General features: G+C 38.7%; 1 protein-coding gene across 1 annotated transcript in view; it reads right to left on the reverse strand.

Annotated features, from left to right (window-relative positions):
- The window catches only part of adamts2a (ADAM metallopeptidase with thrombospondin type 1 motif, 2a), an 89,688-nt gene that overhangs the window by 13,928 nt on the left and 60,203 nt on the right, over positions 1–15,557 (reverse strand). The window contains exons 5-12 of the mRNA XM_051876637.1: positions 9,444–9,527; positions 7,184–7,340; positions 6,827–6,932; positions 6,320–6,463; positions 6,084–6,216; positions 3,567–3,680; positions 3,324–3,469; positions 3,074–3,249 (exon numbers count right to left, since the gene is read on the reverse strand). Of these exons, the coding sequence (XP_051732597.1) occupies positions 3,074–3,249; positions 3,324–3,469; positions 3,567–3,680; positions 6,084–6,216; positions 6,320–6,463; positions 6,827–6,932; positions 7,184–7,340; positions 9,444–9,527 (1,060 nt within the window). The remainder of the gene's footprint in view (positions 1–3,073; positions 3,250–3,323; positions 3,470–3,566; positions 3,681–6,083; positions 6,217–6,319; positions 6,464–6,826; positions 6,933–7,183; positions 7,341–9,443; positions 9,528–15,557) is intronic.

Here is a 15,557-nt window from a genome sequence, read left to right on the forward strand (position 1 = left end):
AGCTGACACTTTAGAATGTTAAAATAAATTAAGATTTTGCTTACATTTTTTGTTTAAAACATCTGTATATAACCAGGCCTGTACAATTAATAACACTGTCAATAACAATAAACATAATACTATTATTGTATAATTTGAAAATGTAATTATACATTGTTCTTCTAAACTTTCACCAAAGAATTCTGAAAAAAATATCACAGTTTCCACAGAAAGATTAAGCAGTATTAAACTGTTTTAAAGTGAAAGTGACATGACGTGTAGCCAAGTATGGTGCCCCATTCTTGGAATTTGTAATCTGCATTTCATCCATCAAAGTGCACAAACACAGCAGTGAGTATTAAACACACACCCGGCCGGAGCAGTGGGCAGCCATTCTTGCTGCTGTGCCCGGGGGTTAGGTGCCTTTTTTTTAAGGGCACCTCAGTTGTGGGTAATGAGAGTGTAAGAGAGCACTCCCCCACATTTCCTGACCATACTGAGACTCAAACCCATGACCTTCGGGTTACAAATCTGACTCTCTAACCATTAGGCCACAACTGAGCAGTAAAGACTGACACTGAAGACTGGAGTAATGATGCTGAAAAGTCAGCTTTGCCATCACAAGAATAAATTACATAGATTTAGTAAGAATGCCAATGATATCATAGTTGTGGTGTAGTGATAATGTTTTTTGAGCAATGTGTCCTAAAAGAAGGTGTCTACTACATGAATAATCATAAATAATAATAATAAAAAAAGATTTTGCAACCACTGCAATATTGTTCATACTGTGTACAGAAAACAAGACTGTTTACTCCTCTTAGCTAGAGAGGGACGCTGGAGTGGTTATTAGCTGAATACCTGCATTCCCTCTACTGTAGCAGTAATTCGGCCCCAGTGGATAACTGGAGATGCCATTGCTGCTTAATCACATTTCCATGTGCCTTTCTTCCAACCGCTGCTGTCCAATGCTTGGCTGATGCTCAATTCTCAATGACTGGGCCAAACCTTTGGTGAATGTATTGAAGCAGCTAAGAGTACCTCTCCAGTTGATTAACAACCCTGTTACTCTTTCTAAATTCTTAAAGTTGAAATTACCAAATAAAGACATAAATAATGATACCATAATCATGAAGGAGAGAGAGCCAAAAATGGTAGCAGATACAGACACTTTTTCCCCCAGAAAGGAGTTTTAGTTTCATCCTTTCCATTAATTTAATTTCCATTCTCTTTGTTGCTGTTCTACATTGAGGTTTTAAAGGCACAGCATAAAACAAGATATCTTGATAACACTTTGCATTGACTTACATGAACTAACAACAAACAATACATTTTTACAGCATTTAACCTTTGTTAATGTTAGTTAATATTCATGTTAGTGCATTAACAGACACAACTTCTGATCTTAAAAAATATATTTTTATGAATGTATTACAACCCGAATTCCGGAAATGTTGGGACGTTTTTTAAATTTGAATAAATGAAAACTAAAAGACTTTCAAATCACATGAGCTAATATTTTATTCACAATAGAACATAGATAACATTACAAATGTTTAAACAGAGAAATCTTACACTTTTATCCACTAAATGAGCTCTTTTTAAATTTGATGCCTGCTACAGGTCTCAAAAAAGTTGGCATGGGGGCAACAAATGGCTGAAAAAGCAAGACATTTTGAAAAGATTCAGCTGGGAGAACATCTAGCAACTAATTAAGTCAATTGATATCAGGTCTATAACATGATTAGCTATAAAAGGGATGTCTTAGAGAGGCAGAGTCTCTCAGAAGTAAAGATGGGAAATCTGTGAAAGAGTGTGTAAAAAGATTGTGGAATACTTTAAAAACAATGTTCCTCAATGTCAAATTTCAAAGGCTTTGCAAATCTCATCATCTATAGTGTATAACATTATCAAAAGATTCAGAGAAACTGGAGAAATCTCTGTGGGTAAGGGACAAGGCTGAAGACCTTTATTGGATGTCCATGGTTTTCGGGCCCTCAGACGACACTGCATCACTCATCGGCATGATTGTGTCGATGACATTACTAAATGGGCCCTGGAATACTTCCAGAAACTACTGTCGGTAAACACAATCCGCCGTGCCATCTGCAGATGCCAACAAAAGCTCTATCATGCAAAAAGGAAGCCATATGTGAACATGGTCCTGAAGCGCCGTCGTGTCCTGTGGGCCAAGGCTCATTTAAAATGGACTGTTTCAACGTGGAAAAGTGTTCTATGGTCAGACAAGTCCAAATTTGAGCAGCTGGAAACTCTTCAGCAGCTGGAAACCTATATCAGGCAAGAATGGGACCAAATTCCAACACCAAAACTCCAGAAACTCATAACTTTGATGCCCAGACGTCTTCAAACTGTTTTGAAAATAAGAGGAGATGCTACACCATGGTAAACATGCCACCGTCCCAACTATTTTGAGACCTGTAGCAGGCATCAAATTTGAAATGAGCTAATTTTATGCATAAAATTGTAAAATATCTCAGTTTAAACATTTGTTATGTTATCTATGTTCTGTTGTTAATAAAATATTGGCTCATGTGATTTTAAAGTATTTTAGTTTTCATTTTATTCAAATTTTAAAAACGTCCCAACATTTCTGGAATTCAGGTTGTAGTAAATGTTGAGATTAACATTAACTAAGATTAAGAAATGCTGTAGAAGTACTGTTAATTGTTAGTTCATGCTAACCAATATTAACAAATGAAACCTTATTGTAAATTGTGACCAATATCACAAAATGCAGAAGTGTAAAGTTACTAGAATGCAAAAAATACTATATATGCCACCTATAATAACTTCCTTGAACACAAATTACAGTGGCGAGGAAAATTATTCTTAGCTCTTATGCTATGGAAGCATTTATAGAAAAAGTAGCTTTGTGAATAATATTTAAAAAGCAGATTCCTTTGAACGAGAAACGAACATGCTCCAAGACACATGGTGGACATCAGGAAGCATTAAAATGAAAAGTATAACATGTGAGTGTGCCAATGCCTTTTTCACCTACATAAAATGAGACTAAACAAAAGTGGAAAATGATTTGGGGATTAATAACACTAGATAAATAGCTTTGACTCACGTTCAGGGTGCTCGTAGGGCAGCCAATGGTGTTTGGTGCCTTCATGCTCAAAGTGGGGGTTCCACATCTTGCACTGCTCCTCTCTGAAGTCAGCCAGGGCCTTTGCACACTCCTCCATGTTACAGAGCTGGAACTCATAGTTGTTTCCATAACAAGTGCGCCCCCCATTGGCCGGACTACAACATAGAACAGGTTTGTTCAAGTAAACAGAGGAGAAATGTTAAGGGAAGATCAGTCTGAAGACACTCACATTGGGTTGTTACACTCTCGAGTGCGGAACTGTACTCCACCACCACAGGTCCGAGAACAGGAACCAAACTTGGTCCACTGACCCCAGTGGCCATCCTGCCTAAGAATGTCTGGTGTCAACTTGATACAGTGACCCTTAAAACAGTGCTAGAGAAATAGAGAGAGAAAAGAAAGTAAAAGATAAAAAGTGGTATCTGTTATTTTGGTTTTGTGTAATGTAGAGTAGAAGGTTTACAAGTCCAACCTTTTCTGTTGCACACTTGGTCCCGTCGATAGGAGGGCCCTTCTTAGTCTTGCAGAAGAAAGGGTTCTCGGGGTGGCTGCACCACAGCTGCTTGCAAGGATCGTAGGTGCTGTACTAAAAGAAACAGTCATGCTCGCATTCATACGCGCAGCCTGTGACAGCTAAAGCTCATGAGACCAGCTCTTACATGGTTGTATGGTGGCAGGGAAATAGGAAAGTGACAGAGGACTTGTGGTTTTTACATAGTTTTCAGAGATTTTATTTTTTTGCTTTACTTGTTTAAAAAAAATGTGCAGATCTTTTGCCTTTACGGGTACAACAGCTTGTCACTGAGGCAGTAGTCTTGCGTAGCCTATTTCAGACTGACAGCAGAAGGTCCGGACTCCATAAAGACCACCCAGAGGCCACCTGACTGACATGTAAAGCAACCAATCACAGTTCATTTTGTTCCATGCCATGTTTAGGGGCGTGAAAATGTAATGTCGATGTCCTTACAATAACAGACTGGTGTGTAGAACTCTTGGATGTATTTTAAAGAGTCTATGCTGCAAACTTTACATACTTCACATACTTTTGAAAATCCAGCATTTAATTGATCCTGATAAGCACTCATTGTCACATTGTGTTTCTATTTGTAAACACGACGCCGCTCTTCTTCCATAAGGGGGTTTGGCATCACTGCATCTTTGTTTCCAAGCAGACCATTAAAGAACGTGACACACAGGTCTCCTGGACATCTTGTAGAATTCAACCAATCAGATGACAACTTTGAAAATCCTGAAGTATTTCCAGTTAAGTGTGCCATATGCATCAGACGTTCAGCTAATAGTCCGTGGGTGTGACGACTGAGGCTGAGACTAATGAGGCAGTAACCATAAAGGGACAACTTCGTACCTTATTTTCCGATAAAAGTTCATAGTACTACCATAGGGAAGCTTGTTTCTGCCCCGGAATAAAACAATTTAAAAGATAATTGCGACTTCGATTATAATTGCGACTGATATCTGATATAAACTCGCAATTGCGAGAAATAAAGTCAGAATTGTGAGATGTAAGTAGCAATTCTGACTTTATTCTCGCAATTCTGACTTTTAATCTCGAAATTCTGACTTTTTTTCTCGCAATTGCAAGTTTATATCTCGCAATTCTGACTTTTTCTTGCAATTGCGAGTTTATTTCACGCAATTCTGATTTTTTTTTTGCAATTGCGAGTTTATATCTCGCTATTATGACTTTTTATCTCAAAATTCTGACTTTTTTTCTCGCAATTGCGAGTTTATATCTTGCTATTCTGACTTTTTATCTCGAAATTCTGACTTTTTTCTTGCAATTACGAGTTTATATCTCGCTATTCTGACTTTTTATCTCGAAATTCTGACTTTTTTCTCGCAATTCTGACTTTTTCTCGCAATTGCGAGTTTATATCTCACAATTATGACTTTTATTGCAATTATGACTTTTTTTCTCGCAATTGCAAGATTATATCATGCAATTATGACTTTTTATGTCGAAATTCTGAATTTTTTTCTCGCAATTGCGAGTTTATATAACGTAATTTTGACTTTTTTTGCAATTCTCTTTTTTCTCGCAATTCTGACTTTTTTTCTTGCAATTGCAAGTTCATATCTCACAATTGTAACTTTTCTCTTATTTGTGAGATATAAAGTTGCAATTGCGAGTTATAAAGTCCAATTCTGAGGGGGGAAAAATTACTTTTATCTCAGAATTGCAAGTTTATATTTCACAATTCTGACTTTATAACTCGCAATTGCGACTTTATATCATGCAATTCTGACTTTATATCTCACGACTGCTAGTTTATATCTCGTAATTCAGATTTCATAACTTGCAATTGCGAGTTTATATCTCCCAATTCTAACTTTATAACTTTATTCTGAATTGCACGCAATTCTGAGAAAAAAGTCATAATTGTGAGATTAAAAAGTCGCAATTACCTTTTTTATATTTTATTCAGTGGAGGAAACAAACTTCCATATACCTTAAGGGTACATATTACAAAAAGGTACAAAATTGTCCCTTTAAAGTTACTACCACAGTGACAAACAGTTGTACCACTCAAGGTAAAATTTTTGAAAAAACAAACAAAAAAAGACCTGAACTGTAAAATATGATGATCATGTTCATTTGAGAATGAGCCAAAGAGCATATTGTGCTTCAATGGTACAGAGTTACATGATCAATATCATTTGATTACATTTGATTAGTCATATTAGAAATAATACAGAAACTTAAATATTACTTCTTAATTTTATCTCATGGCTTTCCACAGTTTGAAAAATTATTTGCAGGTTTAAATGAAAATATTTTCACATTTTCAGCACACATTTTCAAACACATGTTCAGTATAATCTCTTATTATCTTAACTTTTTGGACTCCACTGCATATACTGCATTGGCAGATTTTCTAACTATAAATCTAACTAGTTTATGTGGTTGGATGTGAAATGAGGTGGCATGTCAGGTTGGCTGGTATGATACAGTCTCTCTTTCACTCACCGCAGTGCACATCATGTAGCCCATGCCAAAGTCAAAGCGGCACTGTTCATTCATAGAGTAATGCAGACCAGGCAGCTGGGGCAGAGTTGGCCACTCATGATCAAAAGGGTCATCACGAAGACAGTCATATGTACTGCATGAGTAACAACACTATTTTAGGATTTACAATCAATGAACCGGATTAATAATAGACTATATTCATCAAAGCAGGAAGCTACCAAAACACAGTAACTCACTTGAGGTATCGCCTGAGCTCCTGTTGACTGCATCGGGACCAGTGAAAGCGGTGGAAGGCTGCTTGAACCAGAGGAGCCATGATACTGCCCATGGGAACCTCATCCCCGCACTCATTCGCCTGGCCATCATGCTCCATCCCCAATCTGAATATAACAATCTAATATCACTCACTCAATCTATACAGTCAACTTTTGTACTTGAAGGAAATGTGGCTGAGAACATTTTTTTTCAAATATGGGGTGGAGAAACCATATTCCTCGTTTTTGTCCCAGATAAATACTTCTCTGATTTAAAAGAAAATAGTCTGATATTCAAAGATGTTGCCATCCCCCCAATAGCTTCAATGTAACTAACTCTTATTAGTGGCTTGAATTGTAACTAACTACTTAGTGGCTTGACTGCTTTAAATTATGAGTAGCTTGGGGCTTGACACTTTCATATTAGCTTCTCCAACATTGGTTGGTGGTGGCAAATTATGACAGAAGTTCTGATCAAGCTTTTCTCACACATGTCCTGTCTCATGGGCTACAACAAAAGCAGAGGAGAAGCCATCCTCATGGTTCAGAGTGCAACTTCTCACAGGGTGACACATTCCAGTCACAGGAGCATAACCTACAAAGAAAGCGAAGATAAAATAGTAGAAAAGTATGGAAGTATTTGCATAGTCACATAACACTTCACATTACATTATTTTTGTTTTCAACAGTCTGTTTCTGCTGCCTCTAATCTGCATGTCTTGCTGAAAATAACTTAATGTAACTCTCCCCATTACATGAATTTTAATTGGTCTGCAAATCTGAGATTCGTAATGTACATGATGCATCACGTTATGTTTTAATGTAAGTTTATGTCAAAAGTATTACCCTGCATGCCAGTGGGCCCAAACTCCTGCCTGGTGAGGAAAATGGCATGATCGTGGTATTCTGCATCATTCTTGTCCTCTTTCTGCTGCAGGAAGGCCCAGCGACAGACGTTCTCCAGACTCTGAGAGGCGTTGCCCAGCTCAATCAAACCCATGGACTGACAAAACCAACACAAATCACAGGTTCATACTATACGACTTTGTCAACCAGGAATGTCGCTAGACCCTTTTTACTGGGGCATGAGTCCCAGTGAAATACCGCTGTGCCCCAGTGAAATATTAATGATACGTTCTTATTTGTCAATGGAGATTAGTGTACCGACCTGAGAATCATTTTCCCTGATAATATTTAAGCAATTATGTTGTGTGTTTTCTAACAGTTGTGTAGAATCAGAGATGTACGGTAGCCGAGAGAGCTCAAAGTGCTGCAACTGAAGAAAAAAGACATGCAAATAGAAAAACACCAGCAAATTAAGAAAACATCTTCATCAGTTTGACAACACATGTGCCGCAAAAACTCACAACACAACCAAATACAGAAAAACGCTGCAAATACTCACAATGTACATATGATCAGGATACTTCAATAAACAAAAAACTCACTTTTCAGGTGAAATATTGAACAATAAGTCTACTCGGCCAGGTTCGTCCCTTGTTGAGGTCCCCTTGAAATATTTCCATGCTATTTGCAGTGCATTTCCGAATGTGGTTGCGTTGTGAGTATTTGCAGCACATTTCTGTATTTGGTTGCGTTGTGAGTATTTGCCGCACGTTTCTGTATTTGGTTACATTGTGAGTATTTGCAGCGTGTTTCTGTATTTGGTTGTGTTGTGAGTATTTGCAGCACGTTTCTGTATTTCGTTGCATTGTGAGTATTTGCCACGCGTTTCTGTATTTGGTTGCATTGTGAGTATTTGCAGCACGTTTCTGTATTTGGTTGCATTGTGAGTATTTGCCACGGGTTTCTGTATTTGGTTGCATTGTGAGTATTTGCAGTGCGTTTCTGTATTTGGTTGCGTTGTGAGTATTTGCAGAACATTTCTGTATTTGGTTGCGTTGTGAGTATTTGGAGTGCGTTTCTGTATTTGGTTGCATTGTGTGTATTTGCATTGCGTTTCTGTATTTGGTTACGTTGTGAGTATTTGCAGAACATTTCTGTATTTGGTTGCATTGTGAGTATTTGCATTGCGTTTCTGTATTTGGTTACGTTGTGAGTATTTGCAGAACGTTTCTGTATTTGGTTGCATTGTGAGTATTTGCAGTGCGTTTCTGTTTTTGGTTGCGTTGTGAGTATTTGCAGAACATTTCTGTATTTGGTTGCATTGTGAGTATTTGCAACACGTCTGGTCAAACTGATGGAGATGTTTTCTTAATTTGCTGGTGTTTTTTCTATTTGCATGTGTTTTCTTCAGTTGTAGCGCTTTGAGCTCTCTCGGCCACCGAAGAATGCCAGATTCGCGAATGAATCACTCTTTTGATCTAATTTGTCAAATGGGTTTGCAATAAGGTCTGAAATGGTTCAGCGGTTTCTCACAGTGTAACGGTATACTTTATAAAACAGAAAACAAAACAAAAAGGCATTGGATGAGGCGGATATTCACCTACAATCCATTGTAGTAAACAAAACTTGCAAATGTCTACTATTGTTTGTCAAAGATTTATTGTGTGCACAGCTTGTGAATGACAGGTAAAGGTTGTGTACTGTAGGAAAAGATGATTTATATCAATTTATATCCAAAAAATAAATCAAAAAGAGTATTAAAATATGGGCACACTTTTGTGATGGAGGAGGTGGTGCCCAGTACTGAAACGCTCCTGCTGTCAACTGAAATAATTTAGTTTCAGAAATCTAGAAACCATCTTAGAATACAAGATAAAATAAAGACAAATCAAAGTCTTTCGAGTCACTTTTCGAGTACACACTTTTCGAGTACTGGAATTGTGTACACAATTTTCTCATTTTAAGCTTTAAAGATTCTTTGCCATTCATGCCATTGTTAATGTATCCAGACTCCAGACACTACAAAATAAATCGAAAAGCCTAACTTTAAAACTAACTTCTTCAGCTACAGTGGTGAGACTTTGCTTTGGATTTCGATAACAGGATATACTTCAATACAGTCTCTGTTGGACAGTGAGTCGAGTATACTAGATTCTCATATTTTTCATAGTTAAGATTTTTTTGTACTTTGAAGTGCTGTTGATACAACCAAAGTCATCCAAAAAAAGTTTCAAAAGGAAGCTGGCTGATGCCGTCTTACCTTGGAGGAGCAGAGCATCATGATTCTAACCAGGACAACATTAATATGGGCACCCAGGGAGCTGTCCTGATAAATTTCATTCACCTGTGGAACAATTCATAAGAAAAACATAAAGGATAAACAAGAAAAAAGGTAACACAAACACAGCCTTACCAGAGACAACCTAGACTTGATGAATGGATGTGTAATTCGTCTGGGCAATAACAGGGCTATGAAAATTATGTAGGCAGGAAAAACTGTCACAGAGCCAGAGGCAATTTGAGAAGTTACACAGTTTAACAGGCAAAAACAGAGTTTACTGCCTGTGAGCTGAAAAATGCATAGCACTTACCCTTACAGTCACCCTGAGAAGGTTTTAAAGGTAAACCCTGAACCCTAAGTCATAATTTACTAGTGCCTGGACATGTATATGTATATCTGTAGAAGCGTTATGCTTATTGTACATGTTCATTCAGATTTTTCAGCCAGAGTTTTTGAATGAAAAAAATATTTGAAATTTGTGCATAAAAAGTATATATAAAAAAGACATCCAGGGACCCTCAGGGGACCTCAAAGGTGAAAAAAAGTTCAGATGCAATTCTGAATGAGAATTGTAAGAGAAGCCACCCCTGCATATCTGCATACCTTCATAAAAGAACATGGATTTGATATCACCAGTGAGTGCAATTTATACTGTTCGATTTCAGCATTACATGGTCCTAAAGAAGGGAAACAGCTTCACCATGCTCACACCTGACTTCTCTCCACTCATTTACACAATACCCTGGGGCAACCTGGGAAGAAATCTGTAAGGAGGCGCTGAGCTCTGGCTAAAGGACCAGAGGGTGTGTGAGAAAGAAAACGAATGAAGCACTAAACCACACACACACACACACACACTCATACATAAGACACTGACAGATGGATGACAGCTCGACTAGAGGCTGTTTAAAAATCTGAGTCTGATTATGGAGAACAGACACTGAGCTAGCTATAGTTTCCACTAGAACGCTTCAACCCTCCACCAGAATGCATACAGATACAATTAGATGCCTATTCCTTATAACACCACTTGTTTTTTTTTTTTTTCTCAATGAAACTAAACATTAGATGAGTGTGTGTTCACATAATCACAGATGGCTCCAGAAACGTCTGTTACTGTAACAGGAATATATGATCATACAGTAAATCTGATCATGGGTATATGTATTCACATATACAGTATCTCACAGAAGTGAGTACACCCCTCACATTTTTGTAAATATTTTATTATATCTTTTCATGTGACAACACTGAAGAAATGACACTTTGCTACAATGTAAAGTAGTGAGTAGCGGTGGGACGGTTCAGATTTCTCACGGTTCGGTTTGTAGCACGGTTTTAGTGTCATGGTTTCAGTACAGTTTGGTATGTGCTATGTTCAGTAAAAAATAGGACAATTGTCAAATAAAGATAAAGAAAATAAAAACAAATAATTTAACTACAAGAAACAGCACAAATAAATACATGAGAGCTAAGATACAAATACAAAAAACAATGCTTTACAGGTTTTTCAGGTATCTAACAGCTTTCAGGTACAGAAATTGAATAAAGTATTCAAATATAAAATAACACTGCATTAAAACTTCTTTGAATAATTAAATAAAGATGAAACATTATTGAAGTTACAAAAGCTATTCAGTGATTTCTTCATCTTTTGTCGTTTGATTAACATTAAAACACATAGAGCAGGAATATTAGACTGCTGTCCCTTTAAGACATAATTCAAAGATCCAGCTGATATTGATACACATGCATTGTCTATCTCGTTTTTCTCCTCTTTTCGAGCGCGCTCGAGTTCTCTTTCACGTCTTACGGATGAATGTTTAAACTCGCAAGGTTTAAATGAGTTTAGTTTAAACACAGATAGCAACGTGAGATGTTCAGGTCTCACCTGCGCTCGCGTTGCGCGCTATCAACACCCGGGTGATGACGGCGTAAATAACTGGTCATAGAGCTTTCGGCACGTCATTGAACATTTGTTTACAACGAGTGACTGTTTTGTCCATGTTCTTTTTATCATCGCTGTTGTAACGTATTGTGAAACCAGAATGTGTATCCATCAACTGAAACATACATTAGCCGAATCCGTCTGTCTGTTTAGCACGTTGTTTTCAACAAACCATATAGATGCGTTGTCAAATTTGGGATGAACCGCGGTGCAAGCCCGTGGGTGGAGAACCGAACGGTTCGATTTTTTACAGCGAACCGTTCCACCCCTAGAAGTGAGTGTACAGCTTTTATAACAGTGTAAATTTGCTGTCCCCTCAAAATAACTCAACACACAGCCATTAATGTCTAAACTGCTGGCCACAAAAGTGAGTACACCCCTAAGTGAAAATGTCCAAATTGGGCCCAATTAGCCATTTTCTCTCCCCGGCGTCATGTGACTCGTTAGTGTTACAAGGTCTCAGGTGTGAATAAGGAGCAGGTGTGTTAAATTTGGTGTTATCACTCTCACTGTCTCATACTGGTCACTGGAAGTTCAACATGGCACCTCATGGCAAAGAACTCTCTGAGGATCTGAAAAAAAGAATAGTTTCTCTACATAAAGATGGCGTGAGCTATAAGAAGATTGCCAAGACCCTGAAACTGAGCTGCAGCACGGTGGCCAAGACCATACAGCGGTTTAACAGGACAGGTTCCACTCAGAACAGGCCTCGCCATGGTCGACCAAAGAAGTTGAGTGCACGTGCTCAGCGTCATATCCAGAGGTTGTGTTTGGGAAATAGACGTATGAGTGCTGCCAGCATTGCTGCAGAGGTTGAAGGGGTGGGGGGTCAGCCTGTCAGTGCTCAGACCATACGCCGCACACTGCATCAAATTGGTCTGCATGGCTGTCGTCCCAGAAGGAAGTGTCTTGCCTACAGTCAAGCATGGTGGTGGGAGTGTCATGGTCTGGGGCTGCATGAGTGCTGCCGGCACTGGGGAGCTACAGTTCATTGAGGGAACCATGAATGCCAACATGTACTGTGACATACTGAAGCAGAGCATGATCCCCTCCCTTCGGAGACTGGGCCACAGGGCAGTATTCCAACATGATAACGACCCCAAACACACCTCCAAGATGACCACTGCCTTGCTAAAGAAGCTGAGGGTAAAGGTGATGGACTGGCCAAGCATGTCTCCAGACCTAAACCCAACTGGAGGAGCGCAAGGTCTCTAACATCCACCAGCTCCGTGATGTCGTCATGGAGGAGTGGAAGAGGATTCCAGTGGCAATCTGTGAAGCTCTGGTGAACTCCATGCCCAAGAGGGTTAAGGCAGTGCTGGAAAATAATGGTGGCCACACAAAATATTGACACTTTGGGCCCAATTTGGACATTTTCACTTAGTGGTGTACTCACTTTTGTGGCCAGCGGTTTAGACATTAATGGCTGTGTGCTGAGTTATTATGAGGGGACAGCAAATTTACACTGTTATACAAGCTGTACACTCACTATTTTACATTGTAGCAAAGTGTCATTTCTTCAGTGTTGTTACATGAAAAGATATAATACAATATTTAGAAAAATGTGAGGGGTGTACTCACTTCTGTGAGATACTTTATAGATAAAATGGTAACACTTTATGTTAGGGTCTTTTAACTAGTTGCTTATTAGCATGCATATTACTAGAATATTGGGTATTTATTAGTACTTATTAAGCACATATTAATGCCTTATTCTGCATGACCTTATTCAACATTCTTAATCCTACCCAATACCTAAACTTAACAACTACCTTACTAACTATTAATAAGCAGTAAATTAGGAGTTTATTGAGGGAAAAGTAGTAGTTAATAGTTTATATGTGTTCCCTATACTAAAGTGTTACCGATAAAATAGACATAAATGATTTTTTTAATAAAATTTTTGTAAATAATTTTTTGATATTTTAAAATCACCATGAAATCAAAATTGACTTCTTTTTTTTATTGCAGTATTTAGTATAAATGATTTATCTGTGCACATCATTTAAAAAAAATCACATGGCCACATAATCTTTAATCAAAATAACTTCCCCGCCCACCTGCAGGGACATCTCTTCTCTTCTCTAATGACTTAGGTGGGACAACCTGTCACTTACATGTGATTACAGCAATAGCAAACCACAACCATCCAATCAATTCCCAATGGACAAAATCAAGTCCCTCCCAACATTTTTTCTTTTTTGAGAAGCCATTTCACTCGGATATACGTCATAATATGGAAGAAAAGACAACAGCAACTTTCATTGCATGCTGACTTTAATAATAAAGATATCAAGTTAAATGTAAAAACTATTTAATGATATACTGAAAAACTCCTACAATGTCAAGAATGAATGATGAAAAATTAACGGTTTTAGAACCGTTTAAGGCCAATTCACACCGCACAGACAGACGCCAACAAACACAGACAATCAAGTTGGCCGTTGGATTTATAATTTTGTGAAATATAAGTGTCATGTTCACATCACCACTGACAAATTTTGAGTCAGAATGTCTTTACGTGTCATTTTTCGCCTGAAAAGAGGCAAAAATATTGGGAGCCCTAAGCAAATCTCCGGGAGGGGGCCCCACGATTGCGTTCCCTGCGGTACTAATCGTGATCGCGTTCCGTTTCCCCCCGCAGTAGTAATCGCAATCGTGTTCTGAGTAGAAATCATGGGGGGTTTGGGAGGGTTGTGGTCCCCCTTGGGAGAAATTGTGGGGGCCCCCCAAGCCCGCAGGGCCCCACGCAATTGCGTGCTTTGCATGGTGGGAAAACACGATAATGGGGTGAAACCGTGGTTGCTGCGAAGGGAAACATGGGCGCGTAGTTGAATTTAGGCAGAGAACTGCAGTTGATCTGGACAAACTGTTTCATTAGAAAGATTAAATACTCCAGCTTTGATATTTGTTCACTGTTTATGATAAAATGTGGTTGCTGTGACAGAAACCTGCAGGGACATCTCTTCTCTTCTCTAATGACTTAGGTGGGACAACCTGTCACTTACATGTGATTACAGCAATAGCAAACCACAACCATCCAATCAATTCCCAATGGACAAAATCAAGTCCCTCCCTACATTTTTTCTTTTTTGAGAAGCCATTTCACTCGGATATACGTCATAATATGGAAGAAAAGACAACAGCAACTTTCATTGCATGCTGACTTTAATATAAAAGGTACCAAATTAAATGTAAAAACAATTTAATGATATACTGAAAAACTCCTACAATGTCAAGAATGAATGATGAAAAATTAACGGTTTTAGAATAACCAAACTGTGAGTTTTAAGGCCAATTCACACCGCACAGACAGACGCCAACAAACACAGACAATCAAGTTGGCCGTTGGATTTATAATTTTGTGAAATATAACTGTCATGTTCACACCGCCACTGACAAACTTTGAGTCAGAATGTCTTTACGTGTCATTTTTCGCCTCAAAAGAGGGGATGCAAAACGAAAGAGGTTGTGGGTGAAACAGGGGCGTGTTTACGTTATTGGGGTCCCTAAGCAAATCTCCGGGAGGGGTCCCGCGATCGTGTTCCCTGCGGTGCTAATCGTGATCGCGTTTCATTTCCCCCCGCGGTAGTAATCGCAATCGTGTTCTGGGAAGAAATCGTGGGGGGTTTGGGGGAGTTGTGGTTCCCCTCGGGAGAAATCGTGGGGGCCCCCCAAGCCTGCGGGGCCCCACGCAATTGCGTGCTTTGCATGGTGGGTAAACACGATACTGGGGGGAAGCCGTGGTTGCTGTGAAGGTAAACATGGGCGCGTAGTTGAATTTAGGCAGAGAACTGCAGTTGATCTGGAAAAACTGTTTCATTAGAAAGATTAAATACTCCAGCTTTGATATTTGTTCACTGTTTATGATAAAATGTGGTTGCTGTGACAGAAACCTGCAGGGACATCTCTTCTCTTCTCTAATGACTTAGGTGGGACAACCTGTCACTTACATGTGATTACAGCAATAGCAAACCACAACCATCCAATCAATTCCCAATAGACAAAATCAAGTCCCTCCCAACATTTTTTCTTTTTTGAGAAGCCATTTCACTCAGATATACGTAATAATATGGAAGAAAAGACAACAGCAACTTTCATTGCATGCTGACTTTAATATAAACGATACCAAATTAAATGTAAAA

Source organism: Ctenopharyngodon idella, chromosome 21 (genome assembly GCF_019924925.1).
Source record: "Ctenopharyngodon idella isolate HZGC_01 chromosome 21, HZGC01, whole genome shotgun sequence".
Classification (NCBI taxonomy): Eukaryota; Metazoa; Chordata; class Actinopteri; order Cypriniformes; family Xenocyprididae; genus Ctenopharyngodon; species Ctenopharyngodon idella.